The sequence below is a fragment of the Tachysurus fulvidraco genome, chromosome 22 (assembly GCF_022655615.1).
Source record: "Tachysurus fulvidraco isolate hzauxx_2018 chromosome 22, HZAU_PFXX_2.0, whole genome shotgun sequence".
Taxonomy (NCBI): Eukaryota; Metazoa; Chordata; class Actinopteri; order Siluriformes; family Bagridae; genus Tachysurus; species Tachysurus fulvidraco.
This window is the reverse complement of record NC_062539.1, coordinates 9,760,767-9,774,087: the sequence shown is the minus strand read 5'-3', so window position 1 is coordinate 9,774,087 and position 13,321 is coordinate 9,760,767. Positions and strand designations below refer to the sequence as shown.

At 37.8% G+C, this 13,321-nt stretch overlaps 1 protein-coding gene across 1 annotated transcript in view; it reads right to left on the bottom strand.

Annotated features, from left to right (window-relative positions):
* kcnab1b (potassium voltage-gated channel subfamily A regulatory beta subunit 1b) overlaps positions 1-13,321 on the bottom strand; it is a 43,626-nt gene that overhangs the window by 7,939 nt on the left and 22,366 nt on the right. Inside the window, exon 8 of the mRNA XM_047806724.1 lies at positions 10,442-10,528. Coding sequence (XP_047662680.1) covers positions 10,442-10,528 — 87 coding nt within the window. The remainder of the gene's footprint in view (positions 1-10,441; positions 10,529-13,321) is intronic.

Below are 13,321 nucleotides of genomic sequence, written 5' to 3'. Positions count from 1 at the left end.
TTTGCTGCATTGGTCATGCTCAAGGCAGTTTGCTTTGCCTATTCCTCAACCATGTGCTTTGTTGACTTTGCGCTCCATCTCTCCACTGCAGTCCACAAGGGAACGATTTCCATGCATGGTTTTTAATTTCACTATATGCTACAGCAAAACAGGCTTTTCAAAAAGGATTTAATTGTCAATGTAATCATTAACAAGCGTGTGCACTTGTGCGAGAGAAGGTGAGAGGGAAAATGAGCGAGGAGAAAATAGCAGGCTTTGTTTAAGAGGCATACTGAAGCTGGAGCTGCACATAATGGAAATGAGAGTCTTCTCCCACTCATTCATTAGCAAAAGGGGTGTGTGTGTGTATGTGTGTGTATGTGTGTGTGTGTGGGAGAGAGAACAGTAGGAGGAAGTAACGAGAGGACGTCAGCTGAGCACAATACATCAGCACACAGAGAGGTGGAGAGAGATGGGTGGAATAAGAGCAGAAGTGGGAGAAAGGAAGAATGGGAAAATGCTGGAGGAGTTTTACATATCCAGCTGTAGGCCATGTAGGTATTATGCCTCCAAAAATGTCCTGCAGTGTTCTGCATGCACTTTAAGCTCTGCTTCTTTGCATTTTTGTATTTAATTTTAACAAGTTGTCTTTAGTGAGGATCTGCATACACACTATAATAAGGCTTACGATGTAGCGAGTATCATGACGACTATTCAAATAAAATGAAAAAACACGTTCAGAAACCTGTAGAATCACCAGCATGAGATAATCTGAATTGGCACTGCGGCAACAGGCACTGCAGCTTTCTTTCTAACCTCAATCCTTATAGAAGCAGGAACAATGAGTGAAATGTTGGCACAGTTTTTTAAAGAGTTTGAGAAATGTTGAGATGTAATGTGACTCAGGAGTCACTGCAAAATTGGGTTGTAAATAAAAGGAAAGAGAGAAGGCAATCTGAGTGTAGTAAGAGATTTCCAGTACACCCTCACACATGAATCACAGCTGTGTGTGTGTGTGTGTGTGTGTGTGTGTAAGGGGAGATACTTGTAATAAAGGTTCCATCCAGTATATACCGTGATGGTCATGTATCATTAATGTCAATAAAGGCAATGGCATGAAATATTTTTATTATAAATAGATTCGTAAGCGGTACCTAAATAGTTGAAAAAATTTGTAGTAAAATTTCATAGTTAAAAAAAACTGGACGTTAGCATTAAATTATACTGTATATATAATATAATATAATTCCTTGTTACTACAAGATGTTGATACGCTAAATACAGATCCCAAAAGGTAAGATGAAATCTTCCACCTTTGTTAGACGTAATATTCACGCAAACCTTCTGAATCTTATGTTTACCCAGTGTAAGCATACTTCAGATCAACTGGGACCATATCATTTAATACTTAAGCTCTAATGTATAATCTAATTCTCAGCTCTATAGTTTGATTTTGCATGGAAATTTTATGTTTCTAAAATCCCCAAATAACATTTCTAATAGATGACCTGTCTTGTGTGGGTCAATTTAGCACCTGAAATAGATTACCTCATAAGTAAAGCCAAAGAAAAAGAGCCCGATGTTTATATTTTAGAGCTGCAATGCAGTGACTGCAGTCCCCTGTGAGTGTGTACGAGTGTGTGCATGAAATGACCTGTCATTTTGTAATAATATGTGTAGGAGGCAAGTGGAAGATAAAGTATTGCTGAAAGGGTTTTGTGTGTGTGTGTGTTTGTGTGTGTGTGTTTGTGTGCGTGGGTGACATTGGTGTGAAGAAAGGAAAGCAAAGTGACTTCCTAATCATCACACCATGACATGATCATTCCTGAGTATGGTGTTAAGGCGTCTTTACCATGTTGACTTGAAGCAGCTGTGTTCAGTGTGGATTTATCACCGTAAATATGTATAATTTGTGAATTATATTTGCCACTAGTGCATGAAAATAGCACTGATGCGGGTCAAATCTCAGCATGGGAATAATTTATTCCACATCTATGATTCCAGTTTGGCTTTGAAGTCCCTAAGTTGACTCTGGTGCCAGTCAGTGTAAATATCTTCAGTACACTGTATTGTGCTATTTGTTTTTAATCCCTAAACGCTCTTGCTGTCGGAATCTATATCTCTCCATCAGCCTCTTTCTGCCTGTTTGATTCCATAATTCAGTTTCAATTTTACTGGCAGGGCATTTTATCAGCATGGCAAATAATACTACATTGTCTGGACAAAGTGTGCTATGTAAATATTAGATCATAAAAATGACTTTGAATAACGTTTGTAAGACTTTAGCAGATGCCGTTACATTACACAAGCTAACCTATGAAAGGTTCTTTCATGAGACAACCGAAAATGTGATTACACATGAATTATAATTGCCAACACAATAGAATTTTAGATAACTGCAGAATCAATGTTCCTCTCAATAAAAGAGAGCGATCTTTTTATTCCAGTGTGTGTTCAGTTTGGGGGATTAATCTTTAATATTATTTAATAATGTAAAGTTGTGGTGTAATAATGTAATAATGGCAAGTCGTGGTGTAATGGTGGCAAGTCGTGGTAATGGTTAGAGAGTCTGACTCGTAATCCTAAGGTTGTGGGTCCGAGTCTCGGGCCGGCCACGACTGAGGTGCCCTTGAGCAAGGCACCGAACTCCCCAACTGCTCCCCGGGCACTGCAGCATAAAAAAAATGGCTGCCCACTGCTCCGGGTGTGTGTTCACGGTGTGTGTGTGTGTTCACTGCTGTGTGTGTGCACTTTGGATGGGTCAAATGCAGAGAACGACTTCTGAGTATGGGTCACCGTACTTAGCCGTATGTCACGTCACGTCACCTCACGTAAAGTGTCACAGCTGCTGAATAATTTGGAAAAAGTGTAATTTTATTAGGCTCTTTGACTCCAGAATATAACAGTGCTATTGGTGACAAATATAGAAATGCTTAAGTCTGTATGATTACCCTGTCCTGCATTTTCTCTACTATTGAGTCACTGGTAATAAATGTTCCTGACACTTACTACTTAAAGGAAAGCAAAAATCCTAAGGCAAAGCAGATAAATTAGCTATTTTCTAAAACGTATTGAAGTCATTTTTTCAGGTTAAATAAATGCAGGATAAAGTAGGATAATATTCATTCATTCATTCATTCATTTTCTACCGCTTATCCAAACTTCTTGTGTCACGGGAGCCTGTGCCTATCTCAGGCGTCATCGGGCATCAAGGCAGGATACACCCTGGACGGAGTGCCAACCCATCGCAGGGCACACACACTCTCATTTACTCAAGCAATCACACACTACGGACAATTTTCCAGAGATGCCAATCAACCTACCATGCATGTCTTTCAACTGGGGGAGGAAACCGGCATACCCGGAGGAAACCCCAGAGGCACGGGGAGAACATGCAAACTCCATAGCATAATATTCAGCTACAAAAGTCTGAAAATAACATTTTTCTATTGTGTTTGGACACTTCTAGAGTATACAGTATTCAGGAGTATACAGAGTATACAGATGAGGTGGTGAGACAGTTGGACAGACTAAAGCACCACTGCATCACTTTCTTTAGGCAGAGTATGATTTGTCAAGACAAATAATGTTAGACCTTTTTTCCAGATTTAATGTGATGTAGAAACCAACAAATTTCAAGCAAAATAAAATTATAAAACTTATAATAACCTGCTTGCTTAAGTGTGCTGTTTATAATGGGGAATGTGAGTGTGTTTTAAGTAGAATTAAGCAACACATTTAAACGCATGTGCACAAGGAAAGGCTATGGGGGAGACCCACTACAGCTCTTTTACATAAAAGACCAAAACATCCAGACCTGTGGCACAACATGTCTCCTGAAACAAAAGCCCGTCAGCCAATGAATACCACACCCATGATGAAGCGCCGTGCTGGCAGCATCAAGATAGAGGCATCTTGAATCATAAATAACTGCACTCAGTATTTTGTCACAAAACCCTGCAAGACTCTGTTAAACAGCTAAAGAAAAAAGAAACCTTCTGGCACAATAACATAATAACCCAAAACACAAAATCCTGGAATGATTTGAACAATATTGTGCACAAGAGATTCCTTCGCAGTTTCACGGGGAATAGTTTTTGCAAGGAATAATTGAATAAAAATAGCCAAAAATGATCAAATTTACAAGTAAAATATGTTTTAGTTAAGGTTTTTGCACTCTTGTGTAAGTTATTGTACAAATCTTTTTTCCTTTTTTTTCGTATTTATTTATTTCATTTATTACTTTTTATGTTCCTAACGCTACTGCTGCCGAGGGTGTAAGGGTGCAGGTCAGGGCAGGGAAACTGAACATGGCTTCTATTCTTTATCTCTCAGACAACGGTGACAGCAATAACAACAGCATTCTCGCAGTGTGAGGCTAAGATCTTCGCCTGACCCCTATACCATAAGTCTGGAAAACATCCTTTTTCCGACAATTTTCTGTGTGAGGACAATACATTTAGCTCCTAAAGTTAGACATCTTTAGGCAGACTTGCGGCATCCATACCTTATGTGATCTTCGCTGGCAGAAAGTCAAGGTTAGTAAAAAGTTAAAAGCAACAATTCCACATCATTTTGGTGAAGAAGAGATGTCAAGATGTTACAGGCAGAAACATTCAGCCACATTGAGTTTTGCCATGCTGCCACAAAAACAAATGGTGAGGTAGAACGTTATTATTCATGCTATATTCACAATTAACATTCCAGCAGCTAAATGTACTAAACCAAAAACTATATCCAGATGCCCCCTACTCACTACAGCTTAACACTCCACTGAATAATGACTTCAGTTTTTTTTCAGGAATTCAGGCTTTGGTTCAGTTTCCATTAACAATATTTGAAAAGCAGTGCAAGCATTTAAGTTGAATGGCAGTGAGTTTTGACATCATAAAAAGAGCATTACCTGTCTGAGAATTCATTCAGCTAGGAATACAAGTAAAAACAACAACAATAAAAGATGTCTGCTATTTCCTGACATGTTTCCGTTATCGGAAAACTGTCACCCTCGTGCTGTCAGGTCAACTCCCTCTTCCAAAAAAAACTCTTTTCCCCACAGCACAACGCAGACTACAATGCAATAAACTACGCATCCTGACACCTTCCGACTTAGACATCTACTTAGTCATACCTGGACACAATAACCCATTTCCGCACACATGCAGTAATCACTCAATGTGTTGGTACCTGACCTGATTTACATTTATTTATATGTTGCTTATTTAATTGGTTATTAACTTTGTGAATTCTGTCACTTATCAGGTTTGCTGGAAAACTTCAACCAACACACCATGTATAAGCTCCACATCCCCATTAATCTGTTATAGCAACCTCTCTGCATCTGTATCCATGCCTCATACATCAGACCCACTGTCAACAACACCATAACCCACTAAACCACTCCACCTCCAAGTCAGCATGCTTCTCAGTGTTTGTGTCTCATGAATGTATTCTTTTTTCAGCTCATATAACATATTTAATTCTTATAAATTGCATTGTTGTGCAGCATGGGTCAAAATGTGCAGCAATGTCAAATTGTATCAGAGTCTAACAAACATCACCAGTCAACACCAGCCACATGTTGTATGCTAAACTGGTGAACACTTAGCTGTGTGATGTACCAAAAAAGAAAGTTTATCAGCTAGGTTATTCGGCAAGTCACACATGTACAGGTTCCCATTAAAATGTTCCTTTCTTTCTTAGCAAAAGAAGCTTGCCAATCAAACACAATGTCTTATTGTTCTAACATCATGCACTACAATATATAGACACCATCCACATTATAAAAGAAACTATTTCCCATGCTTTTGCAAAGAAAGCAAATGTAAGGATCCGTAAGGATTACAGAAAGTGTATAGAACTTTTTAACTTTTTTTTAAGCATCAGTATTGAAGAGGTCTTTAGACTGGCGGTATACAGTACATTTTGTGGAGCTGACATTTACATGGATTTGGTAAACAATATGACACAACTGCAGAAAAAACAAACAACACGGATGTCATGCAGAAGCTTTGCTTGGCTTGTCAGCTAGATCTCTGCAGAACTCTGCCATGTGGCAAAGCCTGTGACTGTCATTCACACACGAAACCTCTGGCTTCTCACAAATATTGTAAAAGTTGTTTTTTACTTCAGCTATTCATCGAGTCCTTGAGTGGTTGGACATAGGACAGATCTTAATTGGTGTGTGTGTGTGTGTGTGTGTGTGTGTGTGTGTGTGTGTGTGTTTGTGTCTGTGTCTGTGTGTGTCTAATAGCAGCAGGGAGTCAAATGTGAAGGTCAGTGTCCAACAAAGATTCCCTCTCCTGTTCTGTCTTTCTCGCTGTCTCTCTCTGTGTCTCCCTCTCTCTCTCTCTACCTACTGTCTCTTTGCCTCTCTGTTTCAGTCTCACATGTATGACACACGTAGCCATCCAGATGGATTCTCCTCACTCTATTTGTGCAAGTCTGAAATGAGCCACTGGTGAGAGACTGCAGTTATTTCAGTCATCCTGCAGCACTCTCTCTCTCCCTCACTTTCACTGCGACGCAGATCAGCCTAAAAATACACTGTCTATTCCCCACAGGTTCTCTTTTAATCCCATCTGAGAGAGAAAGAGACTAGTATAGAGAGGGATGGGGAAAGGGTGAGGGGCAGACTCATGACTTTGCGAGTCAGAATGTAAATATAGGGCAGCATTTTCCTCCATGTTGAGTAGTGAAGCCTGAATTATCTCAGGACATACAATATAAAAGTGACGCTGTGCACTGGTTAACAGTAAACAGCAAGCAAAACAGAAAAAAACTGACTCTTATTTAAAACTTTAGCTCAAAGCTCAATGCTCAAAATAAAGTATCCTTTTTATAAAATGTTTATAGTGATAGTGGAATCTGTTGCCAAAATCTGGAGAAGTTTGGTTATTGTTCAGACTGTCAGTCTGATAGATCAGGACACACTGCTGTACAGCTGGCTGCAATGTTTGTCGTATGCATTTCTAACTCAACCGCTCTGCCCACAGATTTCAGGATCAGATTCTAGCTTGTGGAGCAGAAGTAGTCTAACTGACCTTGTTTTCTACTGTTGCTCTCACCAGTGGACAGAACATGAATATACTTATCCTGGCATTTATACAGGTGACTCCCCTCGGCCTAAGCGATAGGAACAGGTGAAACTGAACTGGCTGTTATGCAATAAGGTATATCTTCTTGTGACATTCAACAGCTGTCTCAAATAAATGACTGTACAGTATGATGTAATATTTGATATAAATACTGTTGTTATTGGCCATTATTCCTTTGTTCTTCTGTTAAGTTCTTCTAAGTTTCTGCTTAATTGGCATTGGTTCCAAGGAATAATGAGCTAATCACCTATGCCAAAAATCATAAGGAAACGAAATACCTTAGGCCCAAACACTGAGATCAGTGCTGTATTCATGCCAGTGGAAGGGATTTTAATCTTGCCGAAGCTGAAGAGGATTCATTTTTAGGCCAAAGTGATTATGTGTAAAACCCAGTGGTGTGAACATAAAAACAGTTGATCTGTTGATCAAATCATCACACTTTGGTTTAAATAGCACCAAAGGGCACACACTGAGCATAACCAGGAACCTTCAGCAGGTTCACCTTAATGGAAGAAGGTCAATTACCACACTGTCACATTGGAGCTAACTGGCCACCAATACACACAGTAAGCTAATTGCCAAGGCATGATATTACCCCATTCATTTGCTGAAGTGATCATTAACAAAATATATAAAACCTAATTGTATCTGATGAACAGCCAGCAATAATCACAGGAGTAGAAAACTGTGGCATTTATTAACAGCAGCAGTGTACATGTACAGTATGCTGTATTGACCAAACCATGCATTACCTCTTATTCATTTATCATTATGTCTAAAATATTAAAAAATGTTTTGTCTGTTCAACTGAGCTCCTTATTCCAGGAGAACAATATCTTTCAATATCTCATTTATTCACACAAGCTTTTAACATATAGCCCCTGTTTCAACTGCTATTTTATGCTATTTTATGTTCATTGTGTTCTTAAATTTTTATTGTCTATTGTAGTTTTACTGGAAAGCATCCTGTGCTCCTTTTGGATGTTGTAAGGTGCTCTATAAATAAAATTTGATTTATTGATTGATTGATTTGATTTGAAGTGTCAGTCAGGTTTCAGGCTACATCATAGCACAGAACCCGCACTTAAAGTTGTTACAAATAATGACTCATTCTTAGCTCTGAAGACTACATCTCACTATTAGTTCTGCTTGAATTAAGTACTGCATTCGACACTACAGATCACAACATTTTTTTGGATCGCTTATAAAATGAGAGGTATTTAGGGACAGGCATTAAGATGTTTTAGATCCTACTTGTCTGATCAATACCATTTTGTAGATTTAAATAGAGAATCTTCCAGTTTATTGCCAGTTAATTATGGGTGTCCCTCAAGGATCAGTTTTAGGACCTCTGCTTTTCTTAATATACATTCTTCCCCTGGGAAGCATCATTAGAAGGAATGGGATTAACTTCCATTGTTATGCTGATGATAGGCAGTTATATATCTCTTCAAACCATATGAAATATCTAAATTGTTTAGGATAACCGAGTGCGTTAAGATATAAAAGTTTGGATGAAATGTAAGTTTCTGTTGTTAAATTCTGATAGAACAGAAATACTACTTATCGGTCCAGTACACAGAAGCCCTCACAATTCAACTACCATTTAGAGGGATATACAGTAACTACTAGCTCGACAGTAAAAGACCAATGAAAATCATATCGTCAATATTATAAAAAATATTTATAATATTTAATATAATATAATATTTACAATTTTATCATCCCTACACTGGCTATCTGTTAAGTTCAAAATTGATTACCAACTGCTGCTACGTACGTACAAGGCTCTTAATGGTTTAGCTCCCCTGTATCTACCTAGTCTTCTAATACGTTACAATCCTTCAGGCTCTCTGAGATCACAAAACTCAGGACTTCTGGTAGTTCCCAGAATATCAAAATCTACTAAAGGTGGAAGAGTGTTTTCGTATTTAGCTCCCAAACTTAGTCTTAATGATAGTGTCTGGGGCTCAGACACTTTTTCTCAGTTTAAATGTAGATTAAAAACTCTTTAGTCAGACGTACACATAATACTTCACATAATCGTGCTCTAGTGATTGCTAATATTATGAACAGCAGCTAAGCTAATTCCTCTCCCCTGCTTCTCTCTTTATACTAATCCTAAGGCATCCAGAAATTGTACCAGCTCCAATTGTCTTCTGTGCCATTAAGATTTTGGACCTTCACTAAGATGAGGCCAACCATGTGAGGATCCTAAGGCATCTAAAGACCAGCTCAAGTTGGACTCTACTCCATGAAGTATTTGGACATTCTAAGAGGAGATGCCAACTATATGTGGTCTTTGAGAACAACAACCTCCTCATTAATACACAATTGTTGGATTGTATAATATAATCACACCCTTCAGTGTCACAGAAATGAGGATGAGGGTCCTTTTTGAGTCTGGTTCCTCTCAATGTTTCCTCTTCCAGTTAAGGGAGTTTTTCCTTGCCACAGTCACCTCAGTCACATCAGGCTTGCTCATTGGGGATAAATACAAACACATTTAAATATATCTAATATGAAATGAATTATGTTTATGTTCTGTAAAGCTTTGAGACAATGTCCATTTTTAAAAGCACTATACAAATACATTTGAACGTATTACGAGTAACGTGAATATCAGATTTATGACCAATGGCCAACACTCGACAGGGATTGAACGAATGAATGCACCCTCTTTTACTTGTGATTTATTGATTATGAGATTGTTATTAAGTGAACTGTTAGTGTTATAATGTTCAATCTATGTAAAAACTCAGTTAAAACCTTAAATTAAAAAAAAAACCTCAATTGTAGCATAAAAATTAATTAGGGATATGAGTTGTAAAAGACAAAGACATTATATATATCCACAGGATAATGGAATAGGATGCCTTCAGTTGTTTTCAATATATTAAAAATAATTTTAATTTATAATACAACTATTATTATAACACAGCATTTATCTGTTTAATGAGAATGTGCTATATTAAGTATAAATACATTTCTATATACATTCATCTACATTTCTAAAGGAACCTAACCTCTTCTGTATGTTCAGCACGAAATAAAATCTGATGCTGAAAGTTGCTGCAGATTAAATAAATATAATTGTGCTATTCTGAACAAGTACATGTTTTTGTCTACAGTCAGTCCGGGCTGACGAATGTAAATTCTGTTCAAAGATTTGAATTACTTGTAGCATTGATCCGGGACAACTTGACCTAGACGTTCTTGTTGCTTCTTTAATGTGATTAGCAATATGCAAATTCGCATATCTAATGTGTGTAATACCAGCCTATCCTCCACTGCCACATTAGTTTCAGCAATGTTGACCTGTAGAAATATTTCCTTAAATTTCCTGTATAATCAAGAGAAACACTTACCCTCCATAGGAGTGTTGTTATCAGGGCGATTGGCAAAGACGACGTCCACATATTCTAACTGTAACCTCTGTAAAGACCCTCTCAGACCTGAAGAGGAAGAAAGCATTAAAAAATAGTGAGAGACTTAGATTATGGAGATTAGTTAAATATCAGTAAAATGTGCAGCAAAAATAAAGTTAAAATGAATTCAATATTCCCCCTAGAATTGGAATTGTTTGAAAAAATGTACAGGTATTCTGAAGAGGATGAACAAAGATCAAAGGGATGTGAAAGAAAGGGATGATGACAGATGACGAATACAGAGAGCAGGATTTATGAGAGTCATTGAGAAAAAGACACGCTCAAGCAGAGTTGTTGGGTATCTGTTAGGTGGACAGTGTGTGTGTGCGCGCGATTGCGTGCGTGCCTGCAAGCGCACGTGATGGTTGTCACCTCAAGGTGGTTTGCTCTAATTAATCCCATGAACAAACGCCACTCTCACCCTGTCACGTTTCTTCACGCTCCATAATCCCACACAACCCCAGCAACAGCAATCTCAGCGAACACATCTTTCAAGCGTGTGTGTTCCAGCCAGGCAGTGTTCTGGGTCTGCCGGCTCCATTCATGCAAGTATTATTAGCATACAGCTATTTCTGGCATTCGCAAGGGATAAACAAGAGATTTCCAGTTTGCTAACGCTATCATAATGTGTGTGTGTGTGTGTGTGTGTGTGTGTGTGTGTGTGTGTGTGAGAAATAGAAAGAGAGTTAAGTAGGTGTAAGTTAGCATGTGTCAGTGTCTGCTGTCCTTTACACATTTGTTCTCTATTAAGCAAGCATTAATCAAAGGTCATCTGGTTTAGCTGAACCATATACGCTGTTTGGCCAAAAGTACATGAACACCAGACCACAGCCATATATGGGCTTTCTCTAAACTGCCACAAAGTTGTTAGCAAGGAATTGTCCAGAATATCTTTGTGTACTTTCCCGTTTCTGAGTTCACAGGCCCTGTTTCAGCCTATTAATAAAACCTGTTCCAGCATGACCATGCTCCTGTTCACAAAGTGAGGGCCATGAAGACATGTTTTTTCCAAGGTTGGTGTGGATGAAACTGATCACAGAACACCCCTGGGATGAACTGCAACACTGACGCCACCCCCACACCTAACATCAGTGCCATACCCTTCTAATGCTCATGTGGCTGAATGGCTAAAAACATTGGCCCTAGAACAGAGACTTGTGGAACACCATATTTGATGAAGTCTATATAAAATCATACATTAAATGCAAAGTTAAGTGATAATTCTGTTAAAATGCAGAAGGACGTGTATAGTAATTAGAAGTGATCTCTGTATAGGTCACAGAGATAGGATTGTTTTCATAAAGTACTCATTGCTGTCACACCAAAGGTTCTATACTTACTATATAACTTCATATCTCTAATACAAACTGACTGTTATGACCTTTATTATTACTGCCTGTTGCCTCTGTTAGAAACACAATAAACCTAAAAATCAGAGTAATATTTCAAAGCCAGATAGGCACAATACATAAAAATTATTGACATGGTGCATTTGGTGAGGATTAAAAGCCCAGAGATACACCAGAAATAACCAGAAATAAAGGAGTGACCTCTCCTCCCCATGTAAAATGAATCAGTTTTGACTTAAGACAGGCTACTGTTTAGGTGTTAATTATGGAAGTGATTTAGTGTGCTAATATTTTAAACAGCTCCTAAATGTGCCAATGTTACATGAAGTTTAATTTATGTAGAGGTTTACAGGCTGTTAACTGATGTGATATGTCTACATGCAAATTATTATATAGTTATTTAAGTATTATTAAACAAAATCAATTACAGTAGTGGAAAAATGCCAGGATGATCTATAGTAGTGTGCAAAAATCTATTTTCACCTCACAAGCTATGGAACCCTAAATCAATTTTGCCAAATGAAATTGCTCAAAAGTGACATCACACGTCACTGTGGAAAAAAGTCTAAATTACAGTATATTTTACCTCACATCATTGAAAGCAGTATCAACCATAAAGCATTACACTGCATCAGCTTATTCAATTACTATTAAATGATAGTTATTAAGAAACCGTGAGAAAAACAGTGTCTTAGGTTCATTCAAACAATGATGTTTGAAATCTCTGTGAAAGAAATGTGAAAATGTGTAGACACTTTAGGTTCACAACAACTCACGTAAGTTTATCTTTTCAACTAAAACCCAAAATTATGAAATATAAAGGTCAGAGACAGAGGAATCTTTTCCCAGCTTTCCAAAGCTCAAACATATTGAGAGCACAAATATGTGGTCATGATAAACCTGTTAAAGACATGATAACCTGGAGGAAGGAACAAGAATAGAAAATCACTTATTTAAACCGCACACAGTGTAATTTTTAAACACTTAAAGAAAGGGTTAAATTCTTGTTGCAGTCCAACAGCTGCCAATAAATGAGATGGTCTAAGGAAAGAAAAAACCCAGTTGCTGTGACTGCAAATGTGTTAACCAATAACACACTAAGGTGCCCTTGTATAACTGTCAATCATTTCGAGCGTAGGTAGAGGAAGTGGGCAGAAAGTGCAAAAATCCTAGAAGGATAAGACCATGAAAGGCTAATGCCAATGGTAGGTAGCATAAAAATTGCTAGGGTGCAAAACAAAATATTATCTTAAGAAAGAAAAGAAAAGAAAAGAAAAGAAAAGAAAAGAAAAGAAAAGAAAAGAAAAGAAAAAAAATACGAAGGAAAGGAAGGAAAATACATTCGGTCAGTACGATGCAGAGCTCTGCTACTGCCTTACAGGAAATTATTCTGCTTGGCATAACATTAATTCTGGTGCATTTTTTGAAGAGTTCCTGTCTGCATTTCTTTTGAGAGTCTGATGTCAGGATT